Below are 25,627 nucleotides of genomic sequence, written 5' to 3' on the forward strand. Positions count from 1 at the left end.
GACATATGCCTCTCTGGTAACCTCTTTCCTCCAATCGTCACACTGTCTGACCAGACTCTCCCTCACCCTCAATCTTTCAAGCACGCTCTCAAAATACATATCTTCCTGTCAGCCTTTCCTAACCCCACCTGATACACCTCTCTCTGCATGTTGTAACTGCTCTGGTTCCATGTACATTCCAAGTCGCACTAGATGCTGTTGTCTCAGTTTTGCCGTCTCTCTCTAGTCAGTAAGCTCTCACGAGCAGGGCCCTCTTACCCTTTGTCTCACGTCTGCACATGTTTCACCAACCTTGTCTGTACTTGTTTTAGTTGTATGAGTGACTGTATTTGGTATGATTTGTAAGTCTGAGTGTTGGTGCCAGGGGCGTAACTAGAACTTTTTGGGCCCCATAGCAAAATTTTTAAGGGCCCCCCCCTAACTTAGGTCTTACACAATAACCACAGTAGTTCCCATAAAACATTAAATGCCCACTGTAATGGTGCCCCTTATGCAATGCCCACTGTAATGGTGCCCCTTACGCAGTGCCCCCAGTAGTGAGCCCCCTGTAGTTGCCCCCAGTAATGAGCCCCCTGTAATGCCCCTTGTAATGCCCCCAGTAGAGAGCCCCTTGTAATTGCCCCCAGTAGTGAGCCCCCTGTAATGCCCCCAATAGTTAGCCCCTTGTAGCTGCCCCCAGTAGTGAGCCCTGTGTAGCTGCCCCCAGTAGTGAGCCCCCTGTAGTGATCCCCTGTAGCTGCCCCCAGTAGTGACCTCCTGTAGCTGCCCCCAGTAGTGAGCCCCCAGTAGCTGCCCCCAGTAGTGAGACCCCAGTAACTGCCCCAGTAGTGAGCCCCCTGTAGCTGCCCCCAGTAGTGACCCCCTGTAGCTTCCCCCAGTAGTGAGCCCTCTGTAGTTGCCCCCAGTAGTGAGCCCCCTGTAATGCCCCCAGTAGTGAGCCCCTGTAGCGAGCCCCCAGTAGCGACCCCCTGTAGCTGCCCCCAGTAGTGACCCCCTGTAGCTTCCCCCAATAGTGAGCCCCCTGTAATGCCCCCAGTAGCGACCCCCTGTAGTGAGCCCTCTGTAATGCCCCCAGTAGTGAGATCCCAGTAACTTCCCCCCACGCGCGCGGGCGCGTGCGCACATACAAAACAAAACAAAAAAAACTTACCTGATCCCCGCTCCTGTGAAGCCGCCGACCGCCCCGTCGCCCGCTCCTCGGCACTATGAGAGTGACGTCATGACGTCACTCCCATAGTGCACTGCGGGACCCGGAAGACGGAGCTCATTCCTGAGCTCCGTCCCCGGCGTCCGCTCCTCGGCACTATGGGAGTGACGTCATGACGTCACTCCCATAGTGCATTGCGGGACCCGGAAGACGGAGTGAGCTCCGTCCTCCGGCTGTCGCCGGGGGTTTGGGTGGGAGTCGGGCGTCCGCTGGTAACACAATCTCAGCGGGCGCCCGGCATATGGAAAGTGCAGGGGGTGCGATCGCTGGGCCGGCGGGCCCCATAGCAACCGCACCCCCTGCACCCTCCATAGTTACGCCACTGGTTGGTGCCTTACAAATAAATGATGATGATGATAGTATGTGGAGATCAGCAAGGCAAATGTGCTATGAAAGGAGTCTGTGCGATGTAGCAAAAAAGGGTTATGGGCAATGGGCCTGATTCAGAGCCGATCAGCAATCTGCGCATGCATCTGAGTCGCACTGCACATGTGTCAAGGTTCATTACCGTAGTCGCTCGGAGCAACTTTGTACTCGTAGCATGATTGATGGAGAGTGAGCATTTGGGGAAGGCAATGGGGAGTGTTGGTAAAGAACACAGATGTATCGCGGATGATTTGGGGGCTGGTCACACCCTGTGTCTGCAATCTCGTATGCAAGAAATATGGCTCCCATATCTCAGTTCCCACGGCCGTTCTGCAGGACTGCACTTACCCAGGACTGCAATAATCGAATGATCTGTGACCGATGCTGCGTCTTTGTACTCAGATGTTTGGGGGGGCATATCAATACATCGACCGCCGCCTGCGTCATTTGCAGCTGCGTACAACTCTGAATCAGGCCTGATATGCAATGGCACAAAGAAGGGATGTTTGACATCTAGCGCAAGGATGTGTGGTTCGGGCTGTGTGGATTAGTTATCTGCACTTTACATATTGTTTTGCACAACAGTCTTGCAGTTTTTCTCTGTTCATAGCCTAATACAATTTGGAAAAAAAATTACATTTCAATTCAGATACAATTTACATTTTATTACAGAACATTTTGTTGAGATCTGCAAGTACCTGTCTGAGAATAAGAGGCTGGTCACTGCACAATCCTACCGGAACCTGGAGGTTTTACAATGATTATCTTTGAAAGTTTGGAGTGACCAGAGAATTCTATTTTTGTACAAAAAGATTATGACTAACAAACAATCATTTTTGTGCATCTTTTAGTGTATTATTCTCCATTTTTATGTTTGCACAAATGTATTCTACAGTAACAAGCAACTATTCTACATACCCGGGGGCCCACAGAAAAAGCCATCTACACCATCCTTTTGCTCCACCATCCTACGGTAACGAGTGTCTCTTCTGGTTACTTGAAGTAGCTTCTCATTCCTTCTGCTGGTATCAAGGTCATCCAAACTGACAACAAAAAAATGAAATAAATAACAAAACATATTGAATAAAAACTTAAGCTGCCCACACACATAGCGATATTTTACCCGATTTGGCTGATTTCGACGAATCGTGACGAAAAATCGTGTAAAATAAACCCAAATCGTGAGTTTCTACTCACGATGCCGATGCGCATCCCCACTCGTTGTACATCGCATCTTCAGATCTGCCGTGCTGCAGGGCAGATCTGCCAATATGAAACACAATGTACTGGATGCACGATAGATCTTAAGTCAGATTGGACATTTTTTACTCCAAGTCGTGTGTAGGACTGTCGGGGAGCTGCCGGGGGAGAGTTCAGGGGAAATCGCACACATCGTGGGATCGTGTGCAGATTGCTATGTGTGTGGGCACCTTAGTTACTCTGGTGTATCAAATAAAGTCACTACATTTATTAGAACAAGTCACAGTTTAAAATAAAGACAGATGTGTAATAAAAAATAACAATCACAATATTCAGTCAAATAGGGATTGATAAATTGCCACATATAAGTGGAAAGTTGGTATTATACGACTTTTCTACTTATACACTGAATAAATTCAATCCACGTGTGCTCAGTCGATAGATTCAAAGATATGGAAATAACAAAACATAATATTAATTCATGGATAATTCCTATAAGATCCATATAGATGTCCACAACCCATTCAGGATTCCTCCCAATAGTCTGGAATCAGAAGCTCTGTTTGGAGTAAGGAGGGTTGCTAATCCCAGATGGACGGTATCCAGAAACCCTCCAAAGAGAGAGCCTGATTCAGATTTGGGACTAGAGTAAAGGTCCCCATACCGGTACATCTACGACGGATCACCGTGATGTTGCGATGGGATCGGAAACACTGATCCGCTGGTCGGAAATGCCGGCCGGGGGCCATCGATGTTCCGCGATCCGTCGCAGGATCAGTGAAATTCTATATGTTAAAATTCACCGATCTGCCAATAACGATAATTTTTTGATCGTAATCGGCATATCTGTGAAATCCAACATGTTGGATTTCACCGACCCTGCGATGCCGGGTTGCAGGATGGCTACATCCCAACGATCTGTCGCAGATGTATGGGGGCCTTTAGAAAGAGCAAGTAACTGATCATCTTGGTAAAACCATGCAGCACTGCAGGTGGGGCAGATGTACAAGGTGCAGAGAGATTTAGATTTGGGAGGTGTGTCCAAACTGAAATCTAAATTGTAGTGTAAAAATAAAGCTGGCCAGCATTTGTGGGCTGCATGCAACAAAAAGAAATGTAGTTATTTGCACCCCTTGCAGTGCAGCATGGTTTGTCCAGGTACACAGTTACTTGCTATTACTTACTCTATTCCTAAATCTGAATCAGGCCTAGTGAAGCTAACCTGGAACATTCTCTGACCTAAGGCTGGAGCCTGCTTCTTAAGGTGTCCACACACACATACCGATGTCCTCACGATGCGATTTTATGGCCAATTTCCTCATGAACTTTCACGGGAGCTCACTTGCCGTCGTGATCACGATTTTGGAAAAAAGACACCCAATCTGTCTTACGATCTCACGATCTATCAGATCGTACGCATCGTGAGATTGGCCATAACAAATCGTGAGTTTAAAAAATAAATAAAACAGGCTCTTGACTATTGGTGGGAAATTTAAATAGCCATAACAATGGGAGGGGCTATCTAGGGAGTATAGACAGCAGGAACCCTTTAAACTCTGTGTACATTCTGCTCTGCTACTAGATGAGGCTAGGTGTATTCCTGCTGAATCCTGTACATTGCTACTGTGCTCTTTGTATTTGGCTTGCCTTTTACAAAGTTTATTCTACCTGCAAGTGTGTGCTACCTGCATTCTATCCTGTTCCTGAATTCTGTACTGATGCGTCCCTATCAGTATAGAGTGTTGGTCGCTGAAGCTGGGGTTCGGGAGATTAGGAAGAGGGCCCAGCGAAGAAGGATGAGAGCATGCTGGACCAAGGAGTGGCTGCTACAAAGGGATACCCGCTCTCACATGTCCCTGCTGATGGAGATCAAGGAGAACAACCCGGAGGACTATCGAAACTACCTGCGCATGGATGACGCCAGCTTCCAAGAATTGCTGCATCTGGTGACCCCCCACATCCAGAGACAGGACACAAGGTGGTGGAGGGCAATCCCTGCTGAAGACAGACTGGTGGCTACCCTAAGGTACCTGGCACCAGGAAGGTCACTGGAAGACCTAAAGTTTGGGACACTCATCTCACCTCAGTCCTTAGGCGTCATCATTCCGGAGACCTGCAAAGCCATCGTAAAAGTGCTACAGTACCATTATTGCAAGGTAAGTTAAAAAAAAACACCACACATTGTTTTCTTGTGTAAAGAAAAACATTTTTTTTATTTTTTACTCAACATAAAGCAAAAAATAGCCTTCATTTAGTACAATGTGCACTGACCTGCAGGCAACTGAAAGTGGGCACTAAACTGTGCGCAATATCCTTTTTTTATAACAATTTTACAAAAGAACATTATCACCAAATTTTATGAATCCCAATAGGTAGCCGGCTGTATGTGATAGGGTGGATCAGATGCCAGTTTGAACAGGCCAATACACATATGGCACAAGTACACATTGTGGCCCCGGCTTCCAGCAATGTGTACTTGTGCCATGTGTGTAGTGACCTTGTCCAAATGGCGTCATCACCACCCTATCCCATGCAGCAAGCACCTATTAGAATTCATAAAATTTGGTGACATTAAAAGCAAGACAGAAAAAACAACCAAATTAAATATCAAATAAATTTACATCTCTGTATATTGGGGCGACTCATCTGCTGCATCCAGCAGAGCATTATACAAGGTCGTGCTGGTGCTTGGGGTGTTTGGTGGGGGAGTAATATCTAAATGGGCAGGGGGGGGGACGGACATACCTATTTGGGGCAGAGGAAAATAGCATTGGATCTGCAATGTATGCAGAATTTGTGAGATTTTTGCTCATACAGCGACTCAATAGGTCGTGGGATAACCTTAGAAAATTTCTTTGGATATTTGTATCCATATTTCTCAATGTGCTGTTCATATGAGCTGTGAAATCATCTATTGCATCTGGGGGTTTCTGCAGCAGCCGTTCTGCATTTTGTAAAAAATTGTCCTCACGTTCAGTAAGATTCTCCTTTCTCCCTTGTTTTTTTTTCTTTTTTGGGGGTTGTTGAGAAGATGAGGGTCCAGGTGGAAGTGGAGTTTCCACTTGTGTGCTATTCTCCGGATCACTGTCACCACCGAGCAGACTGAGGTCCAGTGTGGATGCTAAATCAGGGTGTTGGGTGGGAGTCTATATAGGAAAAAAAGATATAAAAAAAAAATTATAGTCATTTTTTAACCCCTTTTTTACTATTTTTACAGTTTCCTAACACCGTGGAGGAGTGGACCAGCATCGCGGAAGATTTTGAACAACGTTGGAATTTCCCTAACTGCGGAGGAGCCATCGATGGGAAACACATCCGCATCAACCCACCTGCCAACACCGGATCATACTACTACAACTACAAAAGATTCCTCAGCATCGTTCTCATGGCAGTGGTGAATGCCAACTATGAATTTCTGTTTGTGGATGTCGGCAAGAATGGCCGTGCTTCGGATGGTGGGTCCTTCAAAAAGACGGCTTTCTACCAGAGACTCACCAACAAAACCCTCAACTTGCCCTCACTGGACCAGACAAAGCACGGCCTAAATTACGTTTTCGTTGCAGACGAGGCTTTTGCATTACATGAACATGTGATGAAGCCATTTGCACACAGGGGCCTGACCAGAGAGAAAAGGATCTACAACTACCGTCTATCCCGGGCACGGCGCATTGTGGAAAATGCGTTTGGAATAATGAGCAACCGGTTCCGCATTTTCCACACCACCATCAATCTACATGTGGAGAAGATAGACTGGGTCGTGATGGCGTGCTGTGTACTGCACAACTTTCTACGAAGAAAATCTACTCAACGAGGACCTGTCCCAGCTAGAGCAGAAGATGTAGGACCCCTGGAGGATATTGAACATTTGACATCTGTGTCTGCACCACCAATTACAACAACATCCACTGCACGTGCCAAAGAAGTGAGGGAGGAGTACATGACCTATTTCAATGGACCAGGTGCTGTACCATGGCAGGAGGACTGTCTGTGAACTACTGACTAAATTGGACATTTGGGATTTAACAACAAAAACATTAAGGATTTTGGTTTAAACTGTGTCACTACTTACCAAGACTTCTGCAACCTCCTCATCTCCCTCACGCTCAGACATCAAGATGATTGATTCCCTTTGAGGCTCTTGTTCACTGATGAATGACATCATATGGTAGTACCACAGTGCAGGAGTATATATTTCATCTGTGCCCGCTCCTGATTTTTTGGAGTCATCCACCTTCTTTTTTTCTTTGATGTACACTGTCTTGAGATTTTGAATCTTTTGCCGTACAGTTTTCAGGTCTGCATCAGATATGTATTTTTTCGTATACACCAAAAGTTCCTCTAGTGCGGCCAACTTGTGCGACTTATTGTGGTACTGCCGAGAACTGATCTTCCACAGACACTCTTTCGAGTGCAGGATTTCAATGAATCCTGTAACGAATTCACGTTCAGAATCCATGGACATTATCTATGAATAAGAAAAAAAAGGACATTTACATATTTGTGTATATAGTTTTGTTAAATGTAATGTTGTTATAGTTCACATTTTTAATGTTTTAATATTATCTTTTTTACAGGTTTTTAAAGGTTTGTTATGGTATTCTAATCATGTTTTCTTTTACAGGAACGTCATGTGTTTATTGCTTGGTAATATAATGTTTTTCTTTGTTTGACAGTATGGGTTTTCCACCTTTGGGCCTGTCGTTGTGGTAGAACTACAGATCCCAGGATGCCCTAAAAACAGTTTCAAAGGTGGGTGGCAGATCATCCTGGGATCTGTAGTTCCACAACAGCTGGAGACCGAAAGGTAGAAGACCCCCAGCTTTAAATAATGTGTGTTTTTAAATGTAATGTATGGTGATTTTTTTGTAAAATATGTGTTTATTTATTTATTTGTTTGTTATATTACACACATTGGTGGGCAGTAGGAGCTTAATGCATGACCCAGCCAGGGCCCGCGTCAATACGGCGGGCGGTGGCTGGGTCATGCATTTATTACCTGGGGGAGCACATTGGTGGGCAGTGGGAGCTTAATGCATGACCCAGCCACCGCCCACCTCAATACGGCGGGCGGTGGCTGGGTCATGCCTTTATTACCTGGGGGCATACATTGGTGGGCAGTGGGGAGCACATATTGGTGGTCAGTGTGGTTGTATTTAAACTGTACCAATACTCACCAAAACTTGTCCAAAACAAGAATCCAGTGTGCAGGCTCCTCAATGTGCGACTGTCTTGCTCCATACACGATGCTGCACAAGATGGCGATGGGGCGTGTCCAGGCTTCTGTCAGTCAAATTCCACATTGTGTGATGAATCGCACGATTCATCATGAGGGAAAAAACCCTCATGATCTGCTTCCATCGTGTTCATGGTTGGCTAATCTGCCCTACAGCACAGCAGATCAGAAAATGCGATGTACGACGAGCGGGGACGCACATCGGCATCGTGCTCGTGAGTATAAACTCCCGATTTGTACTTTTTTTACCTGATTCGTCGTCACGATTCTTCAAAATCGGCCAGATCGTGTAAAATGTCGCTATGTGTGTGGGCTCCTTTATTTTAAACTGCAGTGCCTGCATTCCCTGTGTAATGCCGGCGCAATCTGATAAGACTGCAGCTGCTGCCACGTACATACTGCAGAGAATACACAGAACTCCTTAATACCTCTGTACTCTTTCCCCGCCTGTTAGTGACCATTGCAGTGGCGTCCCTTCAGAAACACATGCTGCTGCTGCTGTTCTGAGCAGACACTACAGCTCCCACATTTACGCTGTTACTTCATCTGTATCGGCCAGATCAACTGCAGCTGGTAAGTATGTCTTGCACGCTGAGATCGTGGTAAATATTCGGACCTCAAAGTGGACCTTAAGTGGTAAAGCAACGGAAAGGGCGCGAGGGGGCTCTGGGCTGGAATATAAGGTCACATGGCAAACTGGCCTATACGGGCATGAGGGGCTCTGGGCTGGCCTGTATGGGCATGAGAGGGCTCTGGGCTGGCATATATGGGCATGAGAGGACTCTGAGGCATATATAGAGGTATGAGGAGCTCGGGCTAATAGGAACATAAATGGGCATGACTGAATACATATAAAGGGGCATGTGAGGGCTCTGATCACCTGTAAATTGGCATGTGAGGGCTCTGATGGCATATAAGGTGCTTGTGGGACTGATTGCATATAATAAAGCATGTGAAGACCTGAAATCTGAGAAATAAAATGGTTATAACCCTACTGAGGTTTTGGCCATACTCCCTTGTCACTTCTCCTGCCTGGTAACCTGAAAACAAAATGTGGTAACCATAGATGTCACATTTGGGTTTTGCAATATTGGCTCTTTTATGAACTTAGAATTGCACTTGTTTATTGTATGGTGAAAGCAGTAGTAAATCTATCTATTGGTGTCTGACGCTTTATTAGACTTTCTTAGGTCATTGAGAACTAATATTTGCTAATATTCTTAAAAGGGTTGTCCATCTACAAATGCCTTTAAAGTATTGGATTGTGTTTGCTAAACATTGATGTGTTCTTCTAGCTTCATTATGTTGTTAGCCATAAGTACACATCTGGCAGAGTGGTTTATTTTCAGCAATTATAACAAAACTGTGTCATAATCTAGATCAATGTTTCCCAAACTCATTCCTCAGGGAGCTTTAAAGCTGGCCACACATCTAAAGATTATCTGTCCAACCAGCCAAAGGGTTGATTGGTTGGAATGAAAATGTGGTAAGGTATGAAAGCAAATGACCATCAGCAATTTGCTCCCAAACGCCGGAAAATGGACAAAAACTGTTTGATCAAATTGTTTAGATCAAACATTTAACAAACTTGTCTGATGACCATTTTCATCTGTTTTCTGGCATTTAGGAGCAAATTGCTGATCATCAGTTACTCCCATACATTACCAGATTTTCATTCCAACCAATCAACTAGTTGACTGGTCGGACAGATAATCTTTAGATGTGTGGCCAGGTTAACAATGCATGGTTTCCATATTTCCTAATAAAACAAATTCTAACAGCGCTTCACAGGAAGGTTGCTTGACAAGCGACACGTCCTATCTCGCAGGGTTTAGTAGTTAATGAGAAGTATGTCAAGCGCTACACCAGTGTCAAATAATATGCCTACGTGTGCACCAGTATATTCTATAATAGAATGTATACACAATCCAATAATTGTAGCATCAATTTTACTATTTGCAATACTTGAAATGGATAAATAATTGTGCAAATATCACATAGCATATGATATACATCAATTAAATACTTATAGCATATAAAATCATTGGCAACACTGTGGTACTGAAATGTGTTGCTGACACAAATAAGTACTGACTGTCTGTCAGGTGAAGCGATATTGGTAGAGTCAATGTCCTAACGAGTGAAAGGAACACGGCGTCCCGTGACCTCTGAAAGTTTATGTTCCAGTAGTAGGAAGTCTCAAATGAATTTTGAAAAGTTTATGCTTTCCGATTGGTGCTGGTTGTGCTGGTATGTTGCCCAGGATATCTTCAGGCTTGGAGGGGGGATACGTGTCCGCGTGATCAGTGTGTTGGCCCAGACCTGCCGCTGACACCAGTGGTCTGTGGCAGTGCTGTGCTTCTATAGGAAGTCACACGCCGCTGTGACCCTCTGAATGTGTCTGAGCCGGTCTGGGGAGGAGGCGCGCACCGGCTAGGGTGTGAGAACCTGACACCGGGTGCTTCCTCCACACGACGGGGCAAACTTATCTGATCCAATGCTGGATATGCCGTCCTCCCGCCTCCTTGTTGCCCTTGTCCTGTGTATGGATCTTACCGACTTCCGCCTCCGTCCGACTGGGATGTTCGAATGACTGCAGCGTTCTCGCGAGATCCCTCTGGTGATGTGATCACGTGATCGGAGCTGTGTGGAATGATGCTGACGCTTGTAGCCAATAGTTGCCAGTAGTTGCCAATGTTGGTGTCCTGTGTTTCCAACGCATTTCAGCCTGTAAATGGCCTTTGTCAAAGATCTTGTGATGTCAGTGGGGCCGGCCCCAGACGGTAGGCGTTCCCATTGGAACGCCTCCGTCTTGGCAGCCACGCCCCTGGCACGCCCACCAAAGGGGGCTTGCTGTCACTCAACATCAACAGCACGCCCCCTTTGGTACGAGACCCGGAGCTATCCGGGTCTTGCGCATGCGCACGACGGAGCCGGCTCCGTCGTGCACATGCGCACTGGGCCACCATCGACCCGCTTGCGAGCGCTCAGCGCTGGTGAGCGGGTCTGAATCAGGCCCTGACTTTGGGAAACATCGATCTAGACCAATGGATGTAAATGTCAACATGATTCTATAAACACAGTGCTAAAAAGCACAGAAGGTAGATAGAAAGACAAAACAATCTTGTCAGTAAAATATGCAGGAGCCATCATTAATAACTAACCTGTTTCCTATGATTTACTGTATGTCTACAAATTATTCTTTGGTAGCAGTGGGGTCCCATAAAAGAACATATGGCAGCAATAAGAAATATTTTTTTGTGCAAGTAATCAGTAATTAGGCAATAGCCTGTCACAGAGCAGAGGCCTGCAGTGAAGTGGTAGCAATCGCTGCACACAAATTTTTGTGCAAGTTATTAATATTCTGATAATAGCATGTCCAAAAGGGAATCAAGCTTAGAACGCAATTGCGATGGAACAGAGGGTCGGAGCATGCTGAGTGCCAGGGATGAATCAAAAGATCCTTCTGTAGCAATTCTCCCCATACGCACAGATGGTAATAGCTATCTGGGCCAAGCTCCAAAAAGCTACAGTAAGCTGGCCCAGACTGCAGTCCCTATTGAGAATAAAGGGGAACGCTGTCTGAGGTGTTACTGTCTGTTGGAGCTATCTCTGATATCTCCTGTCTCAGGAATTTCTCAAATTGCCCTGATGCCCAAACGATGCGGAAATGGTTTTAGCCTTAATAAATAGCCCTGACTGATGTCTAAAATACTATTGTTTGTTTGGTGTGACTGCTGTCTAGCTCAACATTTCTGTAGGTGTTCTTTTTTACAGTGACTTAATTAATCTCTCTTGTAGTTCAACTAGGGCAGCAAGAGAGTAACCTTTCAATCGTGAGGTGTGTTGCTTTCTATGTTACAAGAAGCTTAAATCAGAATCCCACATTTTTACATATACTTTGGAGAAGCAACATGTATGCAGTTTATTCATGTCATGCATTACACAATATATATATGACTTTAGGGCATACTTGAATACTCTCCAGAAATTTCCTGGAAACTCCAGAATTTCAGGGAGCTCTCCTGGTATTCCTGAAAAGTAGGCCAGATTCCCAGAACCTGGCCACATCCCCAGTGAAGTGGGCGATACAGGGGTTCAATGATGCCATTCGTGGCTAATCACTTCATCGTGGCTGTGCACCCTGAGGCACAATGCCAAAATTTGCAGCATTGTATGGTGGGGGGCAGGGCAGCAATGACGTGAATATCGGCACCACACTCCCCTGCACCCCATCTGGATCTCCCCTCTCTGGAATCCCGAAGAGGTGGACAAGGGTAGGATGGCAAGTATAGTGGCGGTTGAGAAGCACCATATACATATTAAGTTTGTTTAACTGTTATTTTCTCATACTAATCACAACCAGAGAAATGTTACCTTTGCATCTATTAATAACATTGTCAAGATACATTTCTCTTTTGGGTATATGACATTTCACTACATTATATTGTGTATTGTGGGCCTGATTCAGAGCCGGACGCTATTTGCGCTCGCTCATTCAGAAAAAGGGGCTGGATATTTAAATAGAGCGCTCGCTCTTTGCGGTCTGTTGACGCCTCTATGTCTGAGCGAGTGAACGAAATATGCGCTCGCTATTTTGTAAAGACGCCCCCTGGCCGTTCGCATCATACGTCATCTCCGCTATTTATTAGATTAATCGAGTACATCGAAAGGCGTCTGAACTGCTCGCAGTGCTTGTGGTTGGATTTTCCTACCGCAATAATGCGAACAGTTCAGGCTAAGAGACAACCAAGTGACGTGGCCGATGACGCTGCTTTGTTAATTATGCACTCCCATTAAACGCCCGTTTTGACCGTTTGGCACGCCTACGTTCGGATCTCCACTCCCCGTTTTCAAGCACCTTCCCCTGTTACCACCCACAAATGCCTCATCCTGTCACTCAAATTAGCAGGCATTCGCTATTTTGCGAACACACGATTTCCGACCGCACTGACTGGTTGGCGCATGCGCATTACGACCCATACACATGCGCAGATGTGCGAACATCGCTCGGAGCGAACGAGCGGCCGCTTACAAGCGGCTCTGAATCAGGCCCTGTGTACGAGTAGGACAATGTAACATTTGAAATTGCTGCTAACACTATCACTATGTTATAATGGGACATAGGTGTACTAATTTCTATGACTGATCTATACCTGATACAGACATATTGCTGCTAACACTATCACTATGTTATAATGGGACATAGATAGGTGTACTAATTTCTATGACTGATCTATGCCCGATACAGACATATTGTTGCTAACACTATCACCATGTTATAATGGGACATAGATAGGTGTACTAATTTCTATGACTGATCTATACCCGATACAGACATATTGTTGCTAACACTATCACTATGTTATAATGGGACATAGGTGTACTAATTTCTATGACTGATCTATACCTGATACAGACATATTGTTGCTAACACTATCACTATGTTATAATGGGACATAGATAGGTGTACTAATTTCTATGACTGATCTATGCCCGATACAGACATATTGCTGCTAACACTATCACTATGTTATAATGGGACATAGGTGTACTAATTTCTATGACTGATCTATGCCCGATACAGACATATTGTTGCTAACACTATCACCATGTTATAATGGGACATAGATAGGTGTACTAATTTCTATGACTGATCTATACCCGATACAGACATATTGTTGCTAACACTATCACTATGTTATAATGGGACATAGGTGTACTAATTTCTATGACTGATCTATACGCGATACAGACATATTGTTGCTAACACTATCACTATGTTATAATGGGACATAGGTGTACTAATTTCTATGACTGATCTATGCCCGATACAGACATATTGCTGCTAACACTATCACTATGTTATAATGGGACATAGATAGGTGTACTAATTTCTATGACTGATCTATGCCCGATACAGACATATTGCTGCTAACACTATCACTATGTTATAATGGGACATAGGTGTACTAATTTCTATGACTGATCTATGCCCGATACAGACATATTGTTGCTAACACTATCACCATGTTATAATGGGACATAGATAGGTGTACTAATTTCTATGACTGATCTATACCCGATACAGACATATTGTTGCTAACACTATCACTATGTTATAATGGGACATAGGTGTACTAATTTCTATGACTGATCTATACGCGATACAGACATATTGTTGCTAACACTATCACTATGTTATAATGGGACATAGGTGTACTAATTTCTATGACTGATCTATGCCCGATACAGACATATTGTTGCTAACACTATCACCATGTTATAATGGGACATAGATAGGTGTACTAATTTCTATGACTGATCTATACCCGATACAGACATATTGTTGCTAACACTATCACTATGTTATAATGGGACATAGGTGTACTAATTTCTATGACTGATCTATACGCGATACAGACATATTGTTGCTAACACTATCACTATGTTATAATGGGACATAGGTGTACTAATTTCTATGACTGATCTATACCCGATACAGACATATTGCTGCTAACACTATCACTATGTTATAATGGGACATAGATAGGTGTACTAATTTCTATGACTGATCTATGCCCGATACAGACATATTGCTGCTAACACTATCACTATGTTATAATGGGACATAGGTGTACTAATTTCTATGACTGATCTATGCCCGATACAGACATATTGTTGCTAACACTATCACCATGTTATAATGGGACATAGATAGGTGTACTAATTTCTATGACTGATCTATACCCGATACAGACATATTGTTGCTAACACTATCACTATGTTATAATGGGACATAGGTGTACTAATTTCTATGACTGATCTATACGCGATACAGACATATTGTTGCTAACACTATCACTATGTTATAATGGGACATAGGTGTACTAATTTCTATGACTGATCTATGCCCGATACAGACATATTGTTGCTAACACTATCACCATGTTATAATGGGACATAGATAGGTGTACTAATTTCTATGACTGATCTATACCCGATACAGACATATTGTTGCTAACACTATCACTATGTTATAATGGGACATAGGTGTACTAATTTCTATGACTGATCTATACGCGATACAGACATATTGTTGCTAACACTATCACTATGTTATAATGGGACATAGGTGTACTAATTTCTATGACTGATCTATGCCCGATACAGACATATTGCTGCTAACACTATCACTATGTTATAATGGGACATAGATAGGTGTACTAATTTCTATGACTGATCTATGCCCGATACAGACATATTGCTGCTAACACTATCACCATGTTATAATGGGACATAGATAGGTGTACTAATTTCTATGACTGATCTATGCCCGATACAGACATATTGCTGCTAACACTATCACTATGTTATAATGGGACATAGGTGTACTAATTTCTATGACTGATCTATGCCCGATACAGACATATTGCTGCTAACACTATCACTATGTTATAATGGGACATAGATAGGTGTACTAATTTCTATGACTGATCTATGCCCGATACAGACATATTGCTGCTAACACTATCACTATGTTATAATGGGACATAGATAGGTGTACTAATTTCTATGACTGATCTATGCCCGATACAGACATATTGTTGCTAACACTATCACTATGTTATAATGGGACATAGATAGGTGTACTAATTTCTATGACTGATCTATACCCGATACAGACATATTGTTGCTAACACTATCACTATGTTATAATGGGACATAGATAGGTGTACTAATTTCTATGACTGATCTATGCCCGATACAGACATATTGTTGCTAACACTATCACTATGTTATAATGGGACATAGATAGGTGTACTAATTTCTATGACTGATCTATGCCCGATACAGACATATTGCTGTGCTTTGAGTTGGATGTACTGTATCTTGGGATACATTTAACTCAACATACACAGGTTAGTATACTTATATTGCTACAATATTTTTATGAGTATGTTTGGAGTGTCAAATATATCCAACTCTAAATGAGACACCTAGTGTAGTCCTTTATTTTTACACTGGAGATACAGTCGTAAAAATAAAGGATCAAACTTTTCCCGTGACTTGTCTCAGTAAGTAGCATTCAAAGCAATTGAAACTATTCATGTAATAAAAAAATAAAATAAAATGTATGTTATTGGTGTCCTAACCACTGTGTTCCATGACAATGTTAATGTTGGGCATACATTATACAATTATCTAGGTGATCCCACTGATAAGGGCGGATCGCACAGATAATGGTCCTGTCTATTTGCGCGACATACAGTATCTCAAAATATTGATTGGTCGGACATGCTGAATCATCCAGTATGTCCGTCGCAGTAATTTCTGTAGTGATGTGTGTTTAAACTGCGGCATCTGTAGTCTTTTCTGTCTATATCCAGGACCCATAGTTCATTAGCTGTTTGAAATGGATAACGAGCTGATGGCCTAACTGAGATCTAGTCATAAAACTAATGTTATACCTGTTCTTCTCCCCATGCGGATAGACAGACAAAGCCTTTTTGTAGCCAGTGTTGCTCTGTATATTTTTCCAGGTTGTTAATTTCCTCCCAATTTCTGTGTCTCTGGGCTCAAAACCCTGTTGTAGACAGAGAATTGTAAATGACAGATGTGATAGGAGAATGCGAGCATAATAATGATGAAATGCATGAAGGTGTTTATCTGACCTACATCTTGTGCCTATTATTCACAATATGCCCATGACTTGTATTTCTATAGTACGAGGCAGTTATTCCACTTGTCTAAGTCTAGCTGCAATTTCAAATTACTGTAGCAAAAATCCTTATACATTTGATGTATACTACACTATGCAAAAGCTACTAATCATTCTTATGGGGTCTATTCATGATGTTAATTATCAGGGTCTGTCCGGACCCTGATTAACATTTTAACTCACCAAGGATTCCGGTGCAATTCAGAATTCCTCCAGCGCAGTGACAGCTGATCCGAAAATCAACTGTCTCGTGAGCGACTTCACTGCTCATGCATGGAGTAGTGAGACAAGTGCATATGCGTGATCTACAGGTCATGCATGCGCATAAGAGCCCTGACGTCTGGTGGAAGGAGCCGGACAGGGGCGGAGGGATCTGAAAGGATTCATCTCCGCAACCCGGAACTCCTTCCCATAGGGAAGGAGTGGGTATGCAAGCCCGGAGCGGGAGCACTCACCATCTGAAGATGGCAAATGCTCCCTCAGTCAAGGTCCGAAAATATTGCATTTTCAGAGCTTGATGAATTCTGTCCTCATACTAGTGTATGGGGACAGTGGGCCATTCCGCCATAGGAAGGTAAGCAGGAGATATCTGTGATACTAGTGTATGGGGACAGTGGGCCATTCCGCCAGAATAAGGTAAGCAGGAGATATCTGTGATACTAGTGTATGGGGACAGTGGGCCATTCCGCCAGAGGAAGGTAAGTAGGAGATATCAGTGATACTAGTGTATGGGGACCGCGGGCCATTCCGCCAGAGGAAGGTAAGCAGGAGATATCTGTGATACTAGTGTATGGGGACAGCGGGCCATTCCGCCATAGGAAGGTAAGCAGGAGATATCTGTGATACTAGTGTATGGGGACAGTGGGCCATTCCGCCAGAATAAGGTAAGCAGGAGATATCTGTGATACTAGTGTATGGGGACAGTGGGCCATTCCGCCAGAGGAAGGTAAGCAGGAGATATCTGTGATACTAGTGTATTGGGACAGCGGGCCATTCCGCCAGAGGAAGGTAAGCAGGAGATATCTGTGATACTAGTGTATGGGGACAGTGGGCCATTCCGCCATAGGAAGGTAAGCAGGAGATATCTGTGATACTAGTGTATGGGGACAGCGGGCCATTCCGCCAGAATAAGGTAAGCAGGAGATATCTGTGATACTAGTGTATGGGGACAGTGGGCCATTCCGCCAGAGGAAGGTAAGCAGGAGATATCTGTGATACTAGTGTATTGGGACAGTGTGCCATTCCGCCAGAGGAAGGTAAGCAGGAGATATCTGTGATACTAGTGTATGGGGACAGTGGGCCATTCCGCCAGAATAAGGTAAGCAGGAGATATCTGTGATACTAGTGTATGGGGACAGTGGGCCATTCCGCCAGAGGAAGGTAAGCAGGAGATATCTGTGATACTAGTGTATTGGGACAGCGGGCCATTCCGCCAGAGGAAGGTAAGCAGGAGATATCTGTGATACTAGTGTATGGGGACAGTGGGCCATTCCGCCAGAATAAGGTAAGCAGGAAATATCTGTGATACTAGTGTATGGGGACAGTGGGCCATTCCGCCAGAGGAAGGTAAGCAGGAGATATCTGTGATACTAGTGTATGGGGACAGTGTGCCATTCCGCCAGAGGAAGGTAAGCAGGAGATATCTGTGATACTAGTGTATGGGGACAGTGGGCCATTCCGCCAGAGGAAGGTAAGCAGGAGATATCTGTGATACTAGTGTATGGGGGCAGTGGGCCATTCCGCCAGAGGAAGGTAAGCAGGAGATATCTGTGATACTAGTGTATTGGGACAGTGTGCCATTCCGCCAGAGGAAGGTAAGCAGGAGATATCTGTGATACTAGTGTATGGGGACAGCGGGCCATTCCGCCATAGGAAGGTAAGCAGGAGATATCTGTGATACTAGTGTATGGGGACAGTGGGCCATTCCGCCAGAATAAGGTAAGCAGGAGATATCTGTGATACTAGTGTATGGGGACAGTGGGCCATTCCGCCAGAGGAAGGTAAGCAGGAGATATCTGTGATACTAGTGTATTGGGACAGCGGGCCATTCCGCCAGAGGAAGGTAAGCAGGAGATATCTGTGATACTAGTGTATGGGGACAGTGGGCCATTCCGCCATAGGAAGGTAAGCAGGAGATATCTGTGATACTAGTGTATGGGGACAGCGGGCCATTCCGCCAGAATAAGGTAAGCAGGAGATATCTGTGATACTAGTGTATGGGGACAGTGGGCCATTCCGCCAGAGGAAGGTAAGCAGGAGATATCTGTGATACTAGTGTATTGGGACAGTGTGCCATTCCGCCAGAGGAAGGTAAGCAGGAGATATCTGTGATACTAGTGTATGGGGACAGTGGGCCATTCCGCCAGAATAAGGTAAGCAGGAGATATCTGTGATACTAGTGTATGGGGACAGTGGGCCATTCCGCCAGAGGAAGGTAAGCAGGAGATATCTGTGATACTAGTGTATTGGGACAGCGGGCCATTCCGCCAGAGGAAGGTAAGCAGGAGATATCTGTGATACTAGTATATGGGGACAGTGGGCCATTCCGCCAGAATAAGGTAAGCAGGAAATATCTGTGATACTAGTGTATGGGGACAGTGGGCCATTCCGCCAGAGGAAGGTAAGCAGGAGATATCTGTGATACTAGTGTATGGGGACAGTGTGCCATTCCGCCAGAGGAAGGTAAGCAGGAGATATCTGTGATACTAGTGTATGGGGACAGTGGGCCATTCCGCCAGAGGAAGGTAAGCAGGAGATATCTGTGATACTAGTGTATGGGGGCAGTGGGCCATTCCGCCAGAGGAAGGTAAGCAGGAGATATCTGTGATACTAGTGTATTGGGACAGTGTGCCATTCCGCCAGAGGAAGGTAAGCAGGAGATATCTGTGATACTAGTGTATGGGGACAGTGGGCCATTCCGCCAGAATAAGGAAAGCAGGAGATATCTGTGATACTAGTGTATGGGGACAGGGGGCCATTCCGCCAGAGGAAGGTAAGCAGGAGATATCTGTGATACTAGTGTATTGGGACAGTGGGCCATTCCGCCAGAGGAAGGTAAGCAGGAGATATCTGTGATACTACTGTATGGGGACAGTGGGCCATTCCGCCATAGGAAGGTAAGCAGGAGATATCTGTGATACTAGTGTATGGGGACAGTGTGCCATTCCGCCAGAGGAAGGTAAGCAGGAGATATCTGTGATACTAGTGTATGGGGACAGTGGGCCATTCCGCCATAGGAAGGTAAGCAGGAGATATCTGTGATACTAGTGTATGGGGACAGTGTGCCCTTCCGCCAGAGGAAGGTAAGCAGGAGATATCTGTGATACTAGTGTATGGGTACAGTGGGCGATTCCGCCAGAGGAAGGTAAGCAGGAGATATCTGTGATACTAGTGTATGGGGACAGTGTGCCATTCCGCCAGAGGAAGGTAAGCAGGAGATATCTGTGATACTAGTGTATGGGGACAGTGGGCCATTCCGCCATAGGAAGGTAAGCAGGAGATATCTGTGATACTAGTGTATGGGGACAGTGTGCCCTTCCGCCAGAGGAAGGTAAGCAGGAGATATCTGTGATACTAGTGTATGGGTACAGTGGGCCATTCCGCCAGAGGAAGGTAAGCAGGAGATATCTGTGATACTAGTGTATTGGGACAGTGTGCCATTCCGCCAGAGGAAGGTAAGCAGGAGATATCTGTGATACTAGTGTATGGGGACAGTGGGCCATTCCGCCAGAATAAGGTAAGCAGGAGATATCTGTGATACTAGTGTATGGGGACAGTGGGCCATTCCGCCAGAGGAAGGTAAGCAGGAGATATCTGTGATACTAGTGTATGGGGACAGTGGGCCATTCCGCCAGAGGAAGGTAAGCAGGAGATATCTGTGATACTAGTGTATGGGGACAGTGGGCCATTCCGCCAGAGGAAGGTAAGCAGGAGATATCTGTGATACTAGTGTATGGGGACAGTGGGCCATTCCGCCAGAGGAAGGTAAGCAGGAGATATCTGTGATACTAGTGTATTGGGACAGCGGGCCATTCCGCCAGAGGAAGGTAAGCAGGAGATATCTGTGATACTAGTGTATGGGGACAGTGGGCCATTCCGCCATAGGAAGGTAAGCAAGATATATATGTGATACTAGTGTATGGGGACAGTGGGCCATTCCGCCAGAATAAGGTAAGCAGGAGATATCTGTGATACTAGTGTATGGGGACAGTGGGCCATTCCGCCAGAGGAAGGTAAGCAGGAGATATCTGTGATACTAGTGTATGGGGACAGTGGGCCATTCCGCCAGAGGAAGGTAAGCAGGAGATATCTGTGATACTAGTGTATGGGGACAGTGGGCCATTCCGCCAGAGGAAGGTAAGTAGGAGATATCAGTGATACTAGTGTATGGGGACAGCGGGCCATTCCGCCAGAGGAAGGTAAGCAGGAGATATCTGTGATACTAGTGTATGGGGACAGTGGGCCATTCCGCCAGAATAAGGTAAGCAGGAGATATCTGTGATACTAGTGTATGGGGACAGTGGGCCATTCCGCCAGAGGAAGGTAAGCAGGAGATATCTGTGATACTAGTGTATTGGGACAGCGGTCCATTCCGCCAGAGGAAGGTAAGCAGGAGATATCTGTGATACTAGTGTATGGGGACAGTGTGCCATTCCACCATAGGAAGGTAAGCAGGAGATATCTGTGATACTAGTGTATGGGGACAGTGGGCCATTCCGCCAGAATAAGGTAAGCAGGAGATATCTGTGATACTAGTGTATGGGGACAGTGGGCCATTCTGCCAGAGGAAGGTAAGCAGAAGATATCTGTGATACTAGTGTATTGGGACAGCGGGCCATTCCGCCAGAGGAAGGTAAGCAGGAGATATCTGTGATACTAGTGTATGGGGACAGTGGGCCATTCCGCCAGAATAAGGTAAGCAGGAGATATCTGTGATACTAGTGTATGGGGACAGTGGGCCATTCCGCCAGAGGAAGGTAAGCAGGAGATATCTGTGATACTAGTGTATGGGGACATCGGGCCATTCCGCCAGAGGAAGGTAAGCAGGAGATATCTGTGATACTAGTGTATGGGGACAGCGGGCCATTCCGCCAGAGGAAGGTAAGCAGGAGATATCTGTGATACTAGTGTATGGGGACAGTGGGCCATTCCGCCAGAATAAGTTAAGCAGGAGATATCTGTGATACTAGTGTATGGGGACAGTGGGCCATTCCGCCAGAATAAGGTAAGCAGGAGATATCTGTGATACTAGTGTATGGGGACAGTGGGCCATTCCGCCAGAGGAAGGTAAGCAGGAGATATCTGTGATACTAGTGTATTGGGACAGCGGGCCATTCCGCCAGAGGAAGGTAAGCAGGAGATATCTGTGATACTAGTTGTGATAGGATCACTGGTAAAGTGGTCTGTGGCTGGTACATTTGTCCCAGATTCCTGTCTTTTGTGTTTTAAATCCCCAGGAGAAAGTCTGCAGTGTAGCAGGCTTGAGTTTCGGCTTTTTGAAAAGCCGGTTTGGGACCTGGGGGTTGTGGGTGAGAGGAGAGGGAGGGCTCCACCCATGGCCACTCCAGGTTTTGGTTCTCGCAGCCTGGTAACAGGCTTGATTGGGTTCCCACCTGAGAGTGGCCAATATAAGCCTAGTGTGTTGAGGGCTGATTGTCTCACCTGGGAGAGCAGGCAGGGAGTTTGCTCAGAGACACTTGGAAACCTAACTGTGAGTGTTGTGCTGTGCTTTTGTTACTGGCGAGGGCATTAGGCCCTGCCAGGTTCTGGTAGTGAGGGAACTACCTGTGAAGTTAGTGCCCCGACAGGGCTAGGATTTATATTTATGTTTTCTTTATATTTCTGTCATTGTACAATAAAGACTGGTGCCGACCAGCTTGTACTTGCATCCAGACTGGTGTGCTGCTTCCCTGCTGCTGTGTGTGTGTGTGTGTGTAAGGAAGGAGTCCTCTACCCAGGAGAGGGACCCCCTAACCTAACTGTGTCACATAGTGTATTGGGACAGTGGGCCATTCCGCCAGAGGAAGGTAAGCAGGAGATATCTGTGATACTAGTGTATTGGGACAGCGGGCCATTCCGCCAGAGGAAGGTAAGTAGGAGATATCTGTGATACTAGTGTATGGGGACAGTGGGCCATTCCGCCAGAGGAAGGTAAGCAGGAGATATCTGTGATACTAGTGTATGGGGACAGTGTGCCATTCCGCCAGAGGAAGGTAAGCAGGAGATATCTGTGATACTAGTGTATGGGGACAGTGGGCCATTTCGCCATAGGAAGGTAAGCAGGAGATATCTGTGATACTAGTGTATGGGGACAGTGGGCCATTCCGCCAGAATAAGGTAAGCAGGAGATATCTGTGATACTAGTGTATGGGGACAGTGGGCCATTCCGCCAGAGGAAGGTAAGCAGGAGATATCTGTGATACTAGTGTATGGGGACAGTGGGCCATTCCGCCAGAGGAAGGTAAGCAGGAGATATCTGTGATACTAGTGTATTGGGACAGTGTGCCATTCCGCCAGAGGAAGGTAAGCAGGAGATATCTGTGATACTAGTGTATGGGGACAGTGGGCCATTCCGCCAGAATAAGGTAAGCAGGAGATATCTGTGATACTAGTGTATGGGGACAGTGGGCCATTCCGCCAGAGGAAGGTAAGCAGGAGATATCTGTGATACTAGTGTATGGGGACAGTGGGCCATTCCGCCAGAGGAAGGTAAGCAGGAGATATCTGTGATACTAGTGTATGGGGACAGTGGGCCATTCCGCCAGAGGAAGGTAAGCAGGAGATATCTGTGATACTAGTGTATTGGGACAGCGGGTCATTCCGCCAGAGGAAGGTAAGCAGGAGATATCTGTGATACTAGTGTATGGGGACAGTGGGCCATTCCGCCATAGGAAGGTAAGCAGGAGATATCTGTGATACTAGTGTATGGGGACAGTGGGCCATTCCGCCAGAATAAGGTAAGCAGGAGATATCTGTGATACTAGTGTATGGGGACAGTGGGCCATTCCGCCAGAGGAAGGTAAGCAGGAGATATCTGTGATACTAGTGTATGGGGACAGTGGGCCATTCCGCCAGAGGAAGGTAAGCAGGAGATATCTGTGATACTAGTGTATGGGGACAGTGGGCCATTCCGCCAGAGGAAGGTAAGTAGGAGATATCAGTGATACTAGTGTATGGGGACAGCGGGCCATTCCGCCAGAGGAAGGTAAGCAGGAGATATCTGTGATACTAGTGTATGGGGACAGTGGGCCATTCCGCCAGAATAAGGTAAGCAGGAGATATCTGTGATACTAGTGTATGGGGACAGTGGGCCATTCCGCCAGAGGAAGTTAAGCAGGAGATATCTGTGATACTAGTGTATTGGGACAGCGGTCCATTCCGCCAGAGGAAGGTAAGCAGGAGATATCTGTGATACTAGTGTATGGGGACAGTGTGCCATTCCACCATAGGAAGGTAAGCAGGAGATATCTGTGATACTAGTGTATTGGGACAGTGGGCCATTCCGCCAGAATAAGGTAAGCAGGAGATATCTGTGATACTAGTGTATGGGGACAGTGGGCCATTCTGCCAGAGGAAGGTAAGCAGAAGATATCTGTGATACTAGTGTATTGGGACAGCGGGCCATTCCGCCAGAGGAAGGTAAGCAGGAGATATCTGTGATACTAGTGTATGGGGACAATGGGCCATTCCGCCAGAGGAAGGTAAGCAGGAGATATCTGTGATACTAGTGCATGGGGACAGTGGGCCATTCCGCCAGAGGAAGGTAAGCAGGAGATATCTGTGATACTAGTGTATGGGGACAGTGGGCCATTCCGCCAGAATAAGGTAAGCAGGAGATATCTGTGATACTAGTGTATGGGGACAGTGGGCCATTCCGCCAGAGGAAGGTAAGCAGGAGATATCTGTGATACTAGTGTATTGGGACAGTGGGCCATTCCGCCAGAGGAAGGTAAGCAGGAGATATCTGTGATACTAGTGTATGGGGACAGTGGGCCATTCCGCCAGAATAAGGTAAGCAGGAGATATCTGTGATACTAGTGTATGGGGACAGTGGGCCATTCCGCCAGAGGAAGGTAAGCAGGAGATATCTGTGATACTAGTGTATTGGGACAGCGGGCCATTCCGCCAGAGGAAGGTAAGCAGGAGATATCTGTGATACTAGTGTATGGGGACAGCGGGCCATTCCGCCAGAGGAAGGTAAGCAGGAGATATCTGTGATACTAGTGTATGGGGACAGTGGGCCATTCCGCCAGAATAAGGTAAGCAGGAGATATCTGTGATACTAGTGTATGGGGACAGTGGGCCATTCCGCCAGAATAAGGTAAGCAGGAGATATCTGTGATACTAGTGTATGGGGACAGTGGGCCATTCCGCCAGAGGAAGGTAAGCAGGAGATATCTGTGATACTAGTGTATTGGTGACAGCGGACCATTCCGCCAGAGAAAGGTAAGCAGGAGATATCTGTGATACTAGTTGTGATAGGATCACTGGTAAAGTGGTCTGTGGCTGGTACATTTGTCCCAGATTCCTGTCTTTTGTGTTTTAAATCCCCAGGAGAAAGTCTGCAGTGTAGCAGGCTTGAGTTTCGGCTTTTTGAAAAGCCGGTTTGGGACCTGGGGGTTGTGGGTGAGAGCAGAGGGAGGGCTCCACCCATGGCCACTCCAGGTTTTGGTTCTCGCAGCCTGGTAACAGGCTTGATTGGGTTCCCACCTGAGAGTGGCCAATATAAGCCTAGTGTGTTGAGGGCTGATTGTCTCACCTGGGAGAGCAGGCAGGGAGTTTGCTCAGAGACACTTGGAAACCTAACTGTGAGTGTTGTGCTGTGCTTTTGTTACTGGCGAGGGCATTAGGCACTGCCAGGTTCTGGTAGTGAGGGAACTTCCTGTGAAGTCAGTTCCCC

The 25,627-nt window shown here is 45.8% G+C and overlaps 1 protein-coding gene across 1 annotated transcript in view; it reads right to left on the minus strand.

The window, feature by feature from the left end:
* Window positions 1-25,627, minus strand: part of LOC148478153 (protein dispatched homolog 2-like) — a 108,509-nt gene that overhangs the window by 18,036 nt on the left and 64,846 nt on the right. Inside the window, exons 6-7 of the mRNA XM_088455858.1 lie at window positions 16,478-16,593; window positions 2,492-2,616 (exon numbers count right to left, since the gene is read on the minus strand). Of these exons, the coding sequence (XP_088311984.1) occupies window positions 2,492-2,616; window positions 16,478-16,593 (241 nt within the window). The remainder of the gene's footprint in view (window positions 1-2,491; window positions 2,617-16,477; window positions 16,594-25,627) is intronic.

This window comes from Taudactylus pleione, unplaced genomic scaffold (genome assembly GCF_031769625.1).
Source record: "Taudactylus pleione unplaced genomic scaffold, aTauple2 ptg000674l, whole genome shotgun sequence".
Classification (NCBI taxonomy): Eukaryota; Metazoa; Chordata; class Amphibia; order Anura; family Myobatrachidae; genus Taudactylus; species Taudactylus pleione.